At 42.0% G+C, this 18,019-nt stretch overlaps 1 protein-coding gene across 3 annotated transcripts in view; it reads right to left on the reverse strand.

Annotated features, from left to right (window-relative positions):
• Positions 1–8,485: 8,485 nt before the first annotated feature.
• MRPS27 (mitochondrial ribosomal protein S27) overlaps positions 8,486–18,019 on the reverse strand; it is a 43,684-nt gene continuing 34,150 nt past the window's right edge. For all 3 annotated transcript variants that reach the window (XM_032095484.1, XM_032095485.1, XM_032095486.1), the window contains 4 exons: positions 16,907–17,009; positions 14,611–14,753; positions 12,936–13,091; positions 8,486–8,905 (listed from right to left, as the gene is read on the reverse strand). In XM_032095484.1, the coding sequence (XP_031951375.1) occupies positions 8,669–8,905; positions 12,936–13,091; positions 14,611–14,753; positions 16,907–17,009 (639 nt within the window). In that variant the 3' untranslated portion in view covers positions 8,486–8,668. The remainder of the gene's footprint in view (positions 8,906–12,935; positions 13,092–14,610; positions 14,754–16,906; positions 17,010–18,019) is intronic.

Raw genomic sequence — 18,019 nt, forward strand, 5'->3', positions numbered from 1 at the left:
ATGTTTCTTGTCTTTGTGTATGTATGTATTTTTAAGTTTTCCCTTTCTCTCGGTCATGATTACCTAGTATATGGGTTTTCTTCTGAAGATGAGGCAGGATTTAAGTGCCAGACAAACCCCAATCTCTCTTTAGGAACTGGAAAAATAGATGTGGAAGAATATTTTTATCTAGTGGTGTAAAACATGATGTACCATGACGTGGCTTCTCTTTGTTGTTCTCATTTCTGTATTCCTCAGCAGAATGAGAAAACACCTCATTTTCAGTAAGTACACATTCAGAGATGATACGCAATAAAGTTACATCAAACTGAGCCCACTCTGAGGTCTTTTCTAAAGCATAGCGGTTCAACAAGAGTGTGCAGCTTGTCTCCAGTAGACATGGACCGCTCCTGATCATCACTGCCCATTCATCTGGCTTAGAGGAGACAGAGCATTTGGGGAAGCTGAGCCCTCAGTTCAGTTTTTTACTTTATAAACATCAGCATTCCTCTTCAGCTATTGAGGGATGCTGTAAGATCAGGCTTTCTGCCTTTGTAGTTGCTTGCTGCTGCAATGCCTGCTGTGCTGAGATGCACCTGTCAATGGTGATGGCATGAAAGCAGGTAAAGGCTGGGGCAGCAAAATGCAAGAGGTACTCACTCCCAGGAGAAGCAGAGGTCCTGTGGGATTTCCTTCATCCTCAGACAGCAGTCTTTTTTTGCAGGCCCTTACTCATCTCCAAAGTCCAAGGGTTTATGTGTAACTTATGACAATAAGAAATGCTGTAGTTGGCTTGAATTGGGCTGAACATGGTGAAGTAAAATTATGACTAGATGAGGGAAGTCAAGTGCTGCTGCAAATTTTATATCCTAAGTATAATTCTGCATATATGTACATCAAGATTTTCTAAGCTGTTGTGATAGAGTAGCTGATACTACTTAAAATATATTAAAATGATTGTGGCAAAGCAGACCAGGTCAAGCCTCAATCCCAGTCATTTACGTGCAATTGCATAGCAAAGTTCTGGATTTGATAGGTGTGACCACCCACAGTACCTGTGGACAGAGGCCAGGCCAGCCCCATCAGTGGTGTTTGGCTTGCTGCTTCTAGATGCCGCATGAAAGCTCCTTTCTTCAACACAGCTGCTGAGGTTTATTTCCACTGGAGTTGCTAATGAACAAATTCAATCAGCTTATGTGGTATTTCAGATTCCATGGGAACATGATGGTTCGTCAGATCTTTTCATTCTATCTAAAATGAGGGATCTGTATCGTGGCATCCTGGAGCAGTAGACAGTTTATTCCTGATTTCTAGTGTTCTGTGGATGGGAGGAAATTTTAGCTTTTCATTGTTCCCAGGATGGGGCAAAAAAGAGCTGTTGAGGGGTCTTTTGATTAACAGCTACAGTGACATGCCACAGATCCAGCTTGTGCCCAGCATTGCAACAAAGCTCCTTGGCTTTCTAAAGCATCCCTGGACCCATGAGCATTGCCCATGTCTTTCAATCAGCAAGCAGTTTTTGACCACTACCTGCTGCTGCAGTCACTCCTCATCTTCCACTGATGTGACTAGTCTGCACTAGCATGTACCATCCTCTATTGTGCTGTGTGTGCCTTCTTTGGCACCCTCTCCCACAGCATACTCCTGGAAAAGCTGGCAGCCCACAGCTTGGACAGGTGCACTCTTCGCTGGGCTAAGAACTGGCTGGATGGCTGGGCCCAGAGAGTGGAGGTGAACGGTGCTTCATCCAGCTGTGCACTAGTGGTGTCCCACACGGATCAGTGTTGGGCCCTGTTCTGTTTAGTGTTTTTACTGATGATCTTGATGAGGGGATTGAGTCTACCATGGCAGATGACACCAAGTTGGGAGCAAGTGTCAATCTGCTGGAGGGTAGGAGGGCTCTGCAGAAGGACCTGGACAGGCTGGATCCATGGGCTGAATCCAGCAGTATGAGGTTTAACAAGACCAAATGCCTGCACTTTGGCCACAACAACCCCAGGCAGTGCTCCAGGCTGGGGACAGAGTGGCTGGACAGTGGCCAGGCAGAAAAGGACCTGGGGGTGCTGGTGCCAGCAGCTGAACATGAGCCAGGGTGTGCCCAGGTGGCCAAGAAGGCCAGTGGCATCCTGGCCTGTACCAGCAACAGTGTGGCCAGCAGGACCAGGGCAGGGATTGTCTCCCTGTACTCAGCACTGGTGAGGGCACATTCTGGGCCCCTCAGTTTAGGAAGGACATTGAGCTGCTGGAGCGTGTCCAGAGAAGGGCAGCAAGGCTGGTTAAGGGTCTGGAACACCAGTCCTGTGAGGAGCAGCTGATGGAGTTGAGGTTGTTCAGCCTGGAGAAGAGGAGGCTCAGGTGTGACCTTATCACTCTCTACAGCTCCCCAAAAGGAGGGTGTATCCAGATGGGGGTTGGGCTCTTTTTCCAGGCAACCAGTGACAGGACAAGAGGACACAGTCTCAAGCTGCACCAGGGGAGGTTCAGATTGGACATTAGGAGGTATTTCTTCACAGAAGGGGTGATTGGGCATTGGAATACCTAGGGAGGGGGTGGAGTAACTACCCTGGATGTGTTTAAAAAAAGACTGGATGTGGCACTTAGTGACATTCTCTAGTGCACAAGGTCATGTTCGGTCATAGTTGGACTTGATAATCTTAAAGGTCATTTCCAGTCTAGTTAATTCTGTGATTCTCTCATTCAAATTCAGCCCAAAACTACCAGAGGCTGCATAATGCTGAGTGCCCTTACGATACCAAGAGATTCGCTGGTTTTTAACTGTTATGTTCAGCACCATTTCCACCAGAAGTGAAATCCAGAGGCAAACCACCGAACTAAATCAGCAGGCACTGTAGTCTGCAGGAGCGCTTTTTGCTGGTCCTCACGGATCCTTACCACCCGAGATAGCTGCTTCTCTGCTCTTCAACAACTCCAGCATTACCAGCCCCAGTATGAATTGCTGGCAAGGTGGAGGTTGACTGTGCATCTGATGCCAGCTTCACTACCAAAACAATTGCATGCCATGATTTACACATCATACTGCAGATTGGTCCATCACCTGTGCTTGTGAATTCCATGGAAAAGACAACTGAAATATCTGGAACTTACGCCCTAATACAAACAAAGCTAAATATACAAAGCTAAATCCCCACATGCACTAAAGTTACAAGTTAAAGTTAACCGTTAAGGTCCAGAAATTAATTTTGGTTGAGCTTTTACAAACCTGATGTTATTTTACCTCAGCTCACCTGTGTTACTTTCTTAACAGCTGAAGGTAAACTGAACCACTGAGCCACCTAAATACTTAATATGAACCCTCCTCCAGAGTGCAAGTGAGTATACCCAGAAACAGTTTCCAGTTTCCGAACATGAAATAATAGCAGCAGTTACCCTGCGTAAGGATCAGAGCAGGCTTGAAAGTTTCTTTGCCCAAATCACTTAAGGGAGGAATTGTCAACACTCACAATAAGCAAGATATACTGAAAGCTGAATTTTGTCCTGTGCTTGTCAATGGGGCTCTAATTCTAATGTTATTTCTGTGCCTGGAGCATTTGCAATTTGGAATGGGTAGAGTGGACTTGAGTTCATCAGAAAGGTTTAAGAGTAGAAAGACTCAGTACTGTGCAATTGCTAGCTGAGTTCAGTGACAACTTTGATTTCTGTGGGGAGGCTATCTAGAGTAGGTGGCACAGTTTTCTACCATGTTTAGCATCTAACGTTACTTCTGATTTAATGTTTTGTCACTAATTTTTGACCTACACTTCGTTCCCCAGTTTCATTTTGGAAGAGTCACTGTCCCAAATTCAGGTTGTCACAGTACAGCAGTAGTTCCTCTTCTACAGTTGAAAAGCCTTTTCCTCATCTCATCTCAACATTTCCTATCATTAAATTTCTGGAAAGGTAAATTTAGCTTTACTCTCCACAGATGAGCTCAAAATATTCAAATACACTTTGTAGGGCCAAACTGTAGTTTGTACATTTAACAGGAAACTCAGCAAAAGTGGATGCTGTTCAGCAGACCACACCTTGCATCCCTGTAAATCAGTGGTGCAATTCCCTTCTGTAACTGTTAACTCCAGCTTCCTTTGGAGGCAGGGGAAGAGAGGATGCTTGCTAAACTGTGCCCCAGGCTGTCTTCTGTCTGTCTCAACAGCACAGTTGATGACTGCTCAGGTCAGAAACACCCTAGTACCAGCCAACCTTCACCTAAAGCTGGCAGGCATCATCATCCTAGTCCTACAGTTTTAGAGTGACCAGAGAACCCTGGGATGGGCAGGAAAGCAGCTGGGACAGGCCACTTAGGGAGGGAGCAAGTGCTTGACACCAGCGCTGTGTGTAGGACACAGCATATGACCAGGTCTGAAATCATCTTGTAACCTTATCTTGGCAAGGTCAGGTGCTACCATAAATAGGGCCCATCTGTACAAGGCTTCTGGCAAATTCATTTGAGCTGCAAGGGTATAAATATGTAATTTTCTTCTTGTGAATAATGGATAATGACCTTCAGTGCTTTGCTGGAACTGTTCTGCCAGTAACACTCATGGGAGGAAGAGTTACATATTTGCTTGCCTCAGCAGCAGTAAATTTGGTGTCTGCCATAGGTTTGAATTGGGATGCCACTTTTTTTCTCTTAAGAGCAGCCAAATTCTTACCAACGTACCAAGCAGGGCTTTGCATTTGTATCGGCTTCTGTTTCTTTTGGCTAGTATTGTTGAAAGGTCTTTCCCACACTTAGGAAAACACGGGAGAGCTGTTAACCGTGTCTGGCATGTGTAAGTCTGGCAGTGCTGTACCATACACACTACCACAGTCAGGTATTATTTGGGCTGCTTGTCACAGCTCAGTGACTATGCATGCCAATGTACTGCTTATAGCAACGGGAGATTTTCCCCGAGCTATAAAAACACCAGGAAAATGAGTAGGGAAATTATTCAAAAACTTGCATGAAGAAAGATGCACTCCTGTGATCTAGAAATATACTGACAAGGGAGAAACTGCAATAGCTTTAATCCTAATCACAGCTGTAGTCAAACGAAAACAGGATGTGAAGGAACATTTCTAGGAGAGTGTTCAAAAATATGAGCTAGTGTTACTACTAAGAAAGACTTTGGTCTGTCCCCTCCAGGAAATATTTAGCCAGCCCTATTCACATACAGAAAGGTCTAGACAGCTGTCTGAAACAGAACAGCAAGAACCAGAAATGCTTCAAAAAGCTTGAGAGCTTCCTAGTGAGAAAGTGCTTATTGGGTTGTGAGCTTGCATCAAATGCCAAATCAAGTACCAGGGAGCAAGGCTGGATGAACTCAGAGCTTTTTGTGTTTGTAGAGCACAAAGCTATTTTTTTATATGCATATATATATACACATCCACATTCTTCCCTTAGCATCAGAGCTCACATTTAAACAGCAACAGATCAAAAGCGGGTGTACGACTTCCCCGCCCCTCCTCCTTCTAAATGTGGACAGCTGCATCACAGCAGGCGATGGCAAACACAGCAGAGCACACACGGCCTCAGGCAGCTGGGCTTTTGACTACTTGGGGCCCAGTTTCACTCCTAGGTGCAGCTACAAGGGTTCTTCAAACTTCTTATTTAAGAGTTACCAGCAAGCAGGTAAAAAACAGGTGCTGTGTGCAACATGATTTATGCAAGGGGGCAAATAATCAAGTGTGAGTTTTCCTGGAGTGGGAAGGAGAAAAGCAGGTAAATTAAGCCAGGTTAGTTGACATTCTGTTGATTTTTCATGCTGTTGCATTTGGTACACAGCTACTGCATGTGTCCTCCTGAGGAAGATGAGCACCTGCCTGAACAGGTCTCTGAATTATCCTGTCTCACAATTTGTCCACCTTACTGCTGACCTTGCTCAAAGCCAGCAGGTACGAGAGAGCACCAAGGAGGAGAGTACCTTCCTCCCTCTGCTCAAGCTTCATTTGCTAATACATGATTTGAATCTCTTGAGATTCAGCTCTATCCAGGGTCCTCAAACCTCAGGGTGCCTGAGCAGCCCAAGCTGCTTGCACCACTGAGATCTGGATGCAGGGCAGAGACATGGCTAGCTTCCTCGGAGAAGGGGAACAAATAAATGTGAGCTGGTACATCGGAGGAACTTGAAGAGGATCACAGCTGAGATCAAAAACGAAGCAGCAGAGAGGATTTCTGGAGAATTCAGGAGGGTGCATGTATGTGTATTGGAAACGTGAGGATTTGCTAGGTGTGAAAACAGTTTGGCTACACAAAACTTTAGAAACTGGTTGCTGTTGAGACCACAGTGAAACCTGGGGTGGGGCGGAGCAAGACAGTAGCTACTGAACCATGGAGAAATACTTAGCCGGGGCCTAAGGGGAAGAAGGTCCCTCGTGTGCAGCTGGTCCAGCTGGTGCAAGTGTCAAAAGTGCCTTCTCACTCAGGGTGATACCAAAGGGACAGATAAATGAGAGGGCTTGTCAAAAAATTTGGCTTATGTCACAAATAATCTGGATCCCCTGCTGCAGGTCTTGGGTTTGGTGTCCTTCATCTGGCCCCACGCATCTGATTTGCCTGCAAAGCATGTGGCAAAGAAACCCCCTTCTGCCAAGGGCAGAGGGCAATATGGGAGGAGACTGGGGAAAAGGCAGAGAAAGGTTGTATCTACTGGTTTAAGTTTACGCCTTGAACTGCGGTCAGAGGATTCCAATCCACATGCCTGGAGTAAAACAAAGAGGGAACCTACAATATTCACAAGCAGGCTACTCAAGAGCTCACAGGACGATTTTTTTTTCTCCTGTTGCTGTAATAGTTAAGTCTAAATAAATGGAAAGGGGGGTCGTTGTGGGGGAAGTGAAGCCAAGCCTGTGAGACAGCGGGGACATAGCAGCTGGCAGCTTGCTGGAGCTCAATTAGCATTAGCAGCCTAGTGTATCTACCAGCAGGCTGAGGGAGGGAGAGTGGAGATGCAGCCAGAAACAGGCTCCTTGTGCTGCCAAGAGGCCAACAACAACCAAGGAGAAATGTGTAAAATTATAGTGCAGTGAAGATCCCAACACCTGATGCCTGTAGAGAGAAGACCATTCAGGACTTTGGATGCAGGAGTGATCATGAACCTCTGTAGCTACAACCCATGTTCTGAAACTAAAGAACTGAAATATGTGGGCAGGGAAGGGACACTACATTCTCCTGTGTCTCAATCAGGAGTGACTGTGACCTCTTTAAAACCACCAGTTTTAAGGAAATTGTTCTTAAGAGTGTATTTGGCCTTCTACTCTTCCTCAAGGCTCTCTAACTTCTCCTAGTAATCAGAAAGCATTTAGACCAAGAAAGAGAAAAAAAAATTCAGGAGCCTTTCCTCAGAAGTTGTCCAGGAAAGTCCACTGCTAGACAAGCCACAAAATCATCCACTTACCTGGCTGGAAACAGCACTCTCTTATTGGTCTATGGGAGAAACTGTGGGACTTGCTGACAAGATGGGGTAAAGTTTCTTGGACATGAAAGAGCAGTCAGGCTCTGATTGTGTTTGCTGGGAATTCTAAGAAAGGCATCTGGTGTATTTCATGTATGCTTTCCTACACTTAAAACAAGTTCACATGTCTGCAGCATGTTCTCACTGGATTTACAGTTGGTTTGTGATTTGAGTTTTATCACTGCAAAACTAGATAGATGCACAATAAAACTCAAAATGCTTATTTAGACCCTGTGGTAAAGCACAGAGACAATAGTGCCGGTGCCCTAACAAACTGCAATTACAGCAGGGCTGTTGCTCAGGTCTCCCTGTTTTAAAGGACCTTGTCCCACTAAACACTGCAAAAAGCTGCTAGCTGTAGCTGACAAGATTCAGTGGGAATGTATGAAGGGAAGGATGATGATGCATCACAACCATAATCAATGCACTATGATTCTTTCCTCCCTTGCCATTTCCTTGTGCTCCTGTGAATAGCTACATTGTTTCAGTGATCTGAAGAACGGGGCATGGGACCGTGAAGGGAATTAGGTCAAAAACTCCATGAAACAGTGCCTAGAATATAAAAGGAAAGTGCACTGCAGTATGAGGCTCCTTGGTGTGTGCCGAGGTAATTGCACATGTTTCTCTAGTGACTTTAGAAAAGGAGCGAAACAGCACCAGTAAATTCAGAAATTTCTAACATCCTTACAGTAAAGACACATCTGACTGAATGTACAAGTGCTAACTCACTAGGCTGAAACTCTTCAGTAGTTTTAAAAATGACCTAAAGTTAGGCTTTCAACTCCATGCATAGTAGCCTGAATTTTCCAAATGGGTTAGGAAAAAGAAAAAAACCCAATCAACATATGTTAATCCTCTTAAGTGTCTGAAGTTCAGAGTAGCAAAGACATTCTTTCCTGTGAGAAACTCCTACTGAAACAACTTGCATTTGAAATTCTTCCCTTTTCTTTTGTTCCTTCCACCCTCTAGACCTTTCATAACAGGCAAGCTACCCCTTATGGCTTTGTTTCTTTGTATTGTCCCTATCCCATCTCTTGCCCAGCTGGTGGTAGAAGGAAAATACATCATATACAGGATGAAGATTTCTGAATCACATGTGCTTTACTTCAGGAAACAGGCAAAGTGGGATGCTTAATTTCCATACAGCAGTCACACCTGCAGCATGATTGAAGTGAAATATTAATAATGGTGAGCACTTCAGTTCACTGACAGAGGAATGCATACCACTGCATTCCTAGTTCCAGTACTACGCAGATGCTTTAAGATGCTTTAGCTAGCTTCCTAGCTTCCATTTCCTGCTTAGCCTGTTCTCTCATCTCTCTTTCTCTCTCAATGAGAAGTACTTGTAGTTCTTCCCACTTCTTCAGGTTCTGCTCATGTTTTGCAATGTCTTCTGCTTCACATTCTGGCAGTTTTTCCTTGACAAGTTGGGTGGTCAGGGTTAACAGGCTTTCAGATTCAACCTTGCCAAGTGAATGCAGCTTGGAGTACAGCTCCTGTCAGAAAAAAAGAGATTTGGTAGGGAGTGTCAAGGAGAAAGCCAGTCAATCACGAAACAATCAGACACAAAATACTTCTCTATAACCAACATATCACTGATTGAATTATTATTATTATTATTATTATTATTATTATTGCTGCTGCTGCTGCTGCTGCACAGGCCAGGTAACTCACAGGAAAGTGTTTCAGCTGTGGTAGCTGCTACCATTTCTTGAAATGCTAACCTCTAGACCATTCTTCTTCTTAGCAATAAAACCGAACCAATGAAATTTCATTTTCGTTAACTACTCGAGTTCTCTTCTTTTTCCAAGTTCAGTTATCTGGTATTAACAAAGATCAGCTGACTAGTCAACCACAATGAATAGAAACAAAAAACTTTGGCTTTGTGTCTTGCCTCAAAACCAGTTGCACGATTTCATCCACACTGCCTGCATCAGCATCCCTCCCAACAGGTTCACTCATTTCACATGTTCTCTTTCTAACAGCAAAGTAAGTAGCTCCCATAGTTTTTCTTCCTGTGTCTGAGGTGTGACTACACTTGCATAGATTATGCAACACTGTTACAGCAAGGGATATTTTTTCAGGGATATTCTACACTAAAACTAAGAGCAAAGCTTCAGTAAGAAACTCCGGTTTTCTTTCTTGAGCTTTACTTATCTGGATTTCCTGCAGCATAAAAATGTTAATTCACTTAAGATGATGAATCACCCAGCGATCCTATTTCTGGCTTTCTGTAATCTTTAGCCTGATGGCTCCCTAACAGTCTGATTAATTGCCTTGAAAGTGCAGATACACAACCAAGGAGATGATACAGCACTGGAAAATTCTTTATCCCTTGTTCACTCACTAGATAAAAACACATTTTCCCAACTTCTTTTAAATAAAACATTTTACTCAGCCCAGCATTTGCAAAAATATTTAAAATAAGTATGTGTTCTAATGAAAGGTACATCCATACGTTTTTCATTTGAATGATTGAACTTCTTGTTTTGCATTGCAGGATAATGGAAAGAAGATGTGTGGATTGTTCTCCTCCCAACAAAATGCAGTTCTAGAGCCATGCAGATACCCAGACTTCCAGTTATCACTGGAAGTTTATGCACTGTGCAGCTGGTCCGCAGTGTTCTTCTTACCCGAGCTCATGCCAGCAATAATCTGCATGGGCACTTCCACTCAGCTCCCATCTGGAGGCTCTGACTTGTTCTTAGGCAGGAAGCTATTATGTCCCCTCTGAGGCCTCTACTCTTCTCCCTCCCTTAGCCAACACAACTGCAGGCTTTGTTGTGTTTTACTTTGGAGGTCTAAACTGGACAGACAGCAGATTAAAGACTCTTTAAAATGCTAGACATGCAGGTCTGAGGGGCTTGGGTGTTTGGTTCTGTCTGCTTTTTGATTTTATGATAAAGAATGAAAACAAAGTCAATGTCTTCAAGGCTAATGGACTAAAACCAAACTCAATAAACTTATTTAGGTGTATTAGTCTCCATTGTATTTGAGATCAGTAAGTACAAAAGGCATCAGTGAGAAAACTGAAGAGACTGTACAACTTACGTTTGGGGAAGAAACTTGACGGCTATGCTCATGTTACAGATTAGATACATAGTTTAAATGTAACTAGTTTAGATCATTCACACACTTCCCATTAAACTCTACCAAGAATGTGGTGAAAAGGGGCTGAACATAAAAACAGGAAATTGAACTACAGAAAGGCAATAAACTGTAAACTAGCAGGTCTTGTCTCCCAAGCCATTTACTGGTATCAGTGGTATCCTGGAATACTTCCTGCTCTTCTCTTATACATTAGTAATACTGATTTAGGAAAGCAGCAGGTTTTATGTCCCGCAGGTACCAAAAGGGCACATTCTTAAATGGCTAAATCATGATTTTCATAAGCAGTCTCCAGGGCTCTGCATGCAGACAAGTTAGGGAAGGTGCACTGCTTTTAGAGAAGGTGTTCCCAGCATTTATGTGATAAAATGTTTGCTGCCTACTGATCATTGACACAGATGGAAAGAATTGCCTGAGGAATGCTATACTGAGCAGTAAGCCCCAGCATACAGGATCTGAAAACAGGTAATTACAATACAAATGAGTGTCAAGAGTCTAGATTACAACTCTAACGGGTTTTTCTGGAAAGAGCCAAATGCCCTCAAGTCCTGTTTGTTTTAGTGGAAGTAAAGGACAAGTATCCACATCTGTTAGACTTCCATGCCTTTTTCAGGTACTTCCACAAACGGTTGTTCTGAAGGTTGGTATCAGACACAGAAGCCATTCCATGGAGTACCATGGAGGAGCACGTGTATATCTGGAGCAAATCCATATGCTTTTCCTTGTATTGTGGTGTATGATTTGTGAAACAGAACTGGGAGTGCAGAAGGAAGAAGCAATTGGTTTTGAGCTCAAGCAGAAAGACTTGGATGTACTGGCTAATTAATGCAGGGCTGGACAAAGCGCAACTGAATTGTTTTTAGCAGCAGAAGTGCAAACCCTGTGCTGGGGTTACACAGAAGAGGGAGATCATCTGTGCTGGGACAGCAGCTGGGAAGGCACACATAATCAGGTTGATTCAGAGCTGCCACCTTCCCTCACACTTGTATGGATTTCTAGTGTGCTACTCTGCCCTGTGAACTACACCTGTAGGTGTCCCAGGGCTCAACTGGGAAGAGTGGCTATTGCTGGCCTAATGGATTTGAGAGAACAATCTAGGAACTCCTTCAGGCTTAGCTGAAATGGCATCCTGACTCAAGAGCTCCTTTTCTCATTCAGACAACCAGGAATTTTGGCTTAATGACATACAATTACTGTTGGATGCCTAGATGCCACATAGGGGCTACGTCTTTCTCATATTCAGACTTTCCTGGTCAGATCTTAAACACTGGGACTAGTTTTTTGGCCAAAAGTCACTCACTGCCACACCAGGGAATGTCTGAATTGGGCTAATTATGGAATTTGTGGAAAGGTTGAGCTGAGAAGAAAACCACACTCTTGGCACTAGTCCCCAATTTGATATTCAGACCTCATTTTGAACACACTGCATTATTTTCCCCAAGGCTAGATAATGCATAGACAATGAGACACATAAAATGTCTCACTCCCTCCTTCAAAGGACACTTGTGTTTACCTAATTCACTGTAATTCATCCAGGCATTAATTACCATATGCTGAGCACCCACTGATTCCCAAACACCTCAATTAAAAAGTTTTAACTGCCTGCAACAAAATCTTAATATCTAAAGATAAGTAGCAAAGTTATATAAGTAAAAATTAAAGCAAGAAGTGTGTGTGTGTGAGTTGAAACCACAGGCTACTAGTCTTTAAACTTTTGAAATTTCTTTAGAACAGTCTGTATCCAGCACAACTGTTCAAGGTCGCAGCCATCCAGGTGATAGCAACAATGGAAACTGATGGGCTATGGAAAGAGTACTGCTCCTGGAACTATAAGCCAGATGAGTTTCAACCTGAAGTACTCGATTTTTACCACAGCACAAATCAGAGATGATTAAAAAAATTAGCTCATTTAGCTAATTTATAGCTACGACATGATCAAATAAAATGCACTCATTATATAGATGTGCTCTAATGAACAGCTTTTTGTGTTTCTTACTGTTATACATAATTATAATGTACACAAATGGACAATAAATTCAGGGTAGTCTCACACCTATTACAGTTTATTTTAATGAGCAAGACCCCACACAACGTCAAATAATGGGTCTCTAATGACATATCACTTTTGCAAATAAGACTGGAGTTATCATCTTGATGTATGAAAAGTGAAGATAAAATTCCAGCAGACAGACTAAATACAAGTGGCCTTGAGCTTTTATGTCTTTGTAGGCTACTGTTTCCTGTTTGGAGAAGTGAAAATGCAAGGTGACATCAGTTTCAAAAATGCCAAACAGAACTCCTGATGCACTGAAGGGGTGCCAGTCTACTAGCCATAGTAAATCAGCATTTATATTTTCTAGTATGTATCACAGAGATCTACCACAGCTTAGAATATTCAGATAAATTAAACTGTCTTACCTTGAATCGGCTGTAGTACTCAGGTACTTTAGACTGCTCTGTTTCTTCTGACTCTGCACATTGTGACTTCTGCTCTAATTTCTTGGCTTGTTCAGCAGATTCTGGATCAGATTTGGCTTCAAGGACAGACTGTAAAATGGTCTCCAGGGCATCAAGCTGAACAATCACATTTGTCATGGTTAGAAAAAAGAGTTTGGAAATACAATTTAAGTAACACAACTGTCATGTATTCAAAAACTTCATGAATTACCTTATAATTTGAGATTACTTCTGTATATGTGAAACAGAAAACCAAATTCTAAAAGGAAATGAGACAATCTTGGAAGAATTTTGTACTGTGCTTTTGATCTTGAAGTGTGTGGCTCTCACAGTCATTCCATTGCTTTTTTGGGCTCTACTACTGGATATGTATCGAGACGCAGCATTAGTAAAGAATCAGCAAGAACTTTCTTTTACAAGTTCTTAGTTGTTCCCGGAACAAAGTAAAACATACCCTATATAGATAGCATTTCTAGGTATTACTAGTATTTACTATTTTTAGAGTATCAGTATGCAGATGGATAGGATCTTCTATGGACCTGTTGCATCACAGACAGATACAGCCTTGTTTCAACACCGGGATGTTCATCTACAACCCAGAACAAGATGAGGAGTTCCTTAAGTTTTCTAGGGTTTGTAAGCAGAAAAAATCACCAGTGTATTAAGCTAAGTTCTTCAGACTTAAAGAGTAAGAAAGATATCTCCAAAACCACACACCCAAAGTGGTAACTTAAAATGGTAGAAGTTGCAGATGTGACCTGTCTTGTACTGTCCAATATTACACTGAGAAGCTTCAAAAAACAGAGCAATAGGTAGGAGTACCTGCTGAGCAGTACCCTGGACTTTTGTCTGTCAGGGGAGACTGCAAGCTTAGTAGTGACATGAGCAAAAGGGAGGCTCCCATCACCAGAGACACCTTCAGGAAAAAGTACCAAGAAAAGGAGAGGCTTCAGTGATGTTTCTATGCTCCAGCCCATGTCGTAGTGACATCCTAAGTCACTCCTAAGCTGTCTGATTCCAGGATCAGCCTGATTCCCCACAGCACTCCTAAGCCCCAAGTCCATTAGTTAGTGCTGACCTTATAAATGGACTGAATCTATCCATCCTCCCTGACTGAGGGCAGTACAAACCTTCTAGAAATCACTCTGTTGGCTTTTTGGACCAGTACCACTCAGGACATCATCTGAGGGCACAGAACACATACAATCAGCCATGAGAGTAAGATGACATGATAGTTCATCCTTACTGCTAAGAAATATGTCTCTGAGTGGTTTCAAAAACTTGAGAAACAAAGGTGTCTTCCCATACCCACAGGCACGTGATTCTTGTGACACAGACCCAGGTGTCTCTAAAGAGAGGGCAAGGCTTAGAAAACATACTTAAATGGTCTGTGGCAATAACACACACACTCATCACCAAGTGTCCTTTATCACCAAGGACATGCCAGTAGACATTATCACTGGCTCATCACCTGAAGCAGTGGTTCTGTTCTGAACATTACTTCTCCTGTCTTGTAAAGGCCTCTGAAGTTTGCAGGGCATCTTTTCATTAACAAGGCACAGAATTCACAGGTTTTACTGAAGTTTGTTTTATATGAAATTCCACTTGTTCAGTGGGTTATAGCCTTTATACTTACAGCCTCTTTACAGACTTTGATGTCCCCTGACAACGAAGCCACATTCTCCATCACTTGCAAGGCTCTATTCAAATATCCAGGTGTCCACATCAGCGGCATTAGATTGTATACAGCTCTTAATCCTTTGGTCAACTCCACCTTCCCTGTGAAAAAAACACACTTTACCATTAGTGCTTCAACATCTGAGTCTTAAACAAACCAGTATCAGTTGGCTCTGGTTTCTAGAAGTGACAGCAAGTGTCTTGGCTTCTGTTGTAAAAACAACACAATTCTACAGAGTTGCTCTGGTAGAATTTCCACTGCCTTATTTTATTAAGGTGCCTTCTTTTTGCTCAACTTCACATAATTATGTGCATGTTTCTAGTACCTCCCCATTCCCCCTCACCCATAAATTTTGCCGAGATGGAAATGAGAGTAAGTGGCCAGGTTTTCTGGTTGTCTGGCTTTGTAACAGCAGCTTGTAAAAGGATGTCTGAAGATCTCAGACAAATGTCTCCTTAGCTTTCAGCTAACTGTGGAGCATGTGTGCACTAAATCTGATTCTCTGGATTTACCTCTGTGGCCTCTAGGGTTTACTCACCCATAATAGCACATGTTATGGCTACGCTTAGTTTCTGCTGAGGCTTCCTAAGAGAAAATATGGGACACCTGCCAAAAAGGATTCTTGATTTAAGACAATCTGTGAACAAGGTGTTCATTGATTTTAGCAGGACCTGTGATGTACTGCACCACTTACAATGTGGCTTTTCTTCTGATAGTAATTACTTGAGAACATGCAACTCCATGACATAATAGAGGAAATGCACGTAACATTGTAGTTGGTGCAATTTACAATGATTGTCACTCTTAGGCTTTGATTTTGCTATTGTCAGCATAACAGATAATACTTCTTCAAGTGCAGCTTACAGGAGTTGTGTCCAAGCTCTCAATCCAATTTGCACTCTGGCTATAATGACACAAAACTATGAAAGACACCTTCTTTATATGGAAGAGAATAGTTTAGGAAAAGCAAGGTAATAAGTGCACAGACAAAGCCTATGGACCATGGCTAAATTAAAACAGCTGAGGTGCTTGAGGCCACTCTGTACCCATAGACATCTTTTACTCTCTCAGAGGTCAGTTCCATTAGTGTTGGCAAGGCTTTGGAATATGTGACATAACAGTAAATAGCTTTTGATCCACTGAATGTCAATGTCATGGAACAAGCACTATTGCTTTCAGACAAGAGTGAAGTGCATTTTTGAAGTACAGCCACTACTCCACCAATCTATATGACATTTAAAACTCTCCAAACTGAATGCCAACTGGATGGCAAAGTCCCCACTCGTATCAGTATCTCCACTGGATTACAAATTACAGCACTATGAAAAAACCTGCTTTCAAATTAGTTTTCACATTTATCCCCCTTTTTGACTGAAAATGAGATTTTTGGTTTACAGTCATGATAAATGCAAATCAGCATCCTAATTCTGCCACCACACATCATATTTTGAGGGGACATTTTAAGAACAAATTCACTTTTTATTACCCTCAATAATGCAGTAATGAAACAAAAATTAACAATATATAGTTGATTACTTACTTTCTAGTAAATAATCATTTTGTAAAGAAGAACAAAACCTATCTGTACTATATTCCAATAAATATTCAGAGGAAATTCAGTAATTGTTTGCCCATTTCCCTTCCCTTCGATTCTGAATATACTCTGTTCTAACTTCTCTTTAATACTATATAGCAAATTATCTACAGTGAAGACTTCTTAACAGATACAGGATAAAGGCACTGCTATCTGCTGTTCACAACCCAAACATTCACTTTACAGTGACTAGTAAAAGTTCTAAACATAGTGTTTTCCAAGCTGTGCTCTTCCATCTTCCTAAGGTTTAAAGATTATTTTAAGACACTCACTAACCAGAAAAAAGAGTCTATTGTCCATAACCTTAAATTTGTGTCATGGAAATCTGTACTTTAGGGTATTTTTAAAAAATCTGTTGGTCAACCAACAAACCAATCCCACTGTTATTTAAGAATATTGTCTCCCTTTCAGAATCTAACCCAAGCCTGCAGGCAGCCCTAAAGTTGGTTCTGAAGCTGACTGATGAATCAAATTAAAATCAGTTCTACCCTCCACGCTTACCAAACAGGTTCACTTGTAACTCTGAAACTGTCCTTCCACTATCTCTTTTTTTTCCCTTTGCCTTCTCCTTGATTACATTTTAATAAAGCAAAGATGCCAATCTAATTCAGCCACTGAAGACAAGAGGGAACAGCTGACAATGAGGGAGGTAAAACTTACCAAGGAATGCATAGCCATAGAGCTGGGAACTAAAACCCACAGTGTTACTTTGCTTTAGACCCGTAAGCAACAGCGATGCTCCAAGATTTCTCTCTTCTTCCCACTGCAAATAATGTATAAACTAAGTATGTGCTCCTTAACAAACACAAACACTAAATGGCAGCAAAGACAGCATGCAAACTTTCATCACATCTTAGCAATAAAGAATCATTAAACATGTCCAGTGTTCAGTTACAGTATCTCTGTCCTGAGGAACAGTACAAATTGTACTGAGGAACAACCCTCTTTCCAGAGGACTGTAAAATGTGAGTGGTTGAAATGTTGCACGGAAGTTTTCCTTACTATGTCTACCCCTACCTCTTAAATCAAACACAGAAAACTAGTGCTGAGCATTATGAGGCATTGAATGGTACTTTCAATGGTGTATACAAATAAAAATATTATTTCATTGCTGTATTTGGATGGGATTACTCCAAAATGCATATTAAATAAGTCACAGCTATACAAATAAGCTTGCCTTAAACATGTCTTATGTTCACACCACCCTTGCTTGCACATTCAGCTTTCACAAAACACTACACATACTGACAAATGTTTATCTCTGCAGTAAGGATATGCAAACATGGACAAACACAATGGAAAAATGAGATTTTCATCCCTTTGCTTTTCACATACAAGTGACTAAGCATACTTGATTTCTAGGGAATGAAGAGACTCCAATACGGTAAATGCACTTTTCTCTTCTATGGTGAAAACTGAAATTACAACCCAGCTGGATAAAACCTGAAGGCATCTGTAAAATGCATTTTGGAAGATGCTTCATGTAACACAGAGGCTTCAAGCATTTCCCTTAGAGATGACAACATGCTATTGAAGGCTTGTGCTAAACTATATGAAAAATAGCTTCCTACAGAAATCATGGCAGAGCCCTTTACTGACTGAGCCCCTTCTGAAAAGGTAGAAGAATAATGCCACTTCCAAGACCCTGAACTGTCATTTTGGCCTCAAGCAAGCAAGCTGTAAATAACAAACCCATAATCCTTGGAGACAGGAGAAATGTAACAAATTTAATTTTAAAACAAATATGTGTAAGAAACAATAGACCCAAAGCCA

Source organism: Corvus moneduloides, chromosome Z (genome assembly GCF_009650955.1).
Source record: "Corvus moneduloides isolate bCorMon1 chromosome Z, bCorMon1.pri, whole genome shotgun sequence".
Classification (NCBI taxonomy): Eukaryota; Metazoa; Chordata; class Aves; order Passeriformes; family Corvidae; genus Corvus; species Corvus moneduloides.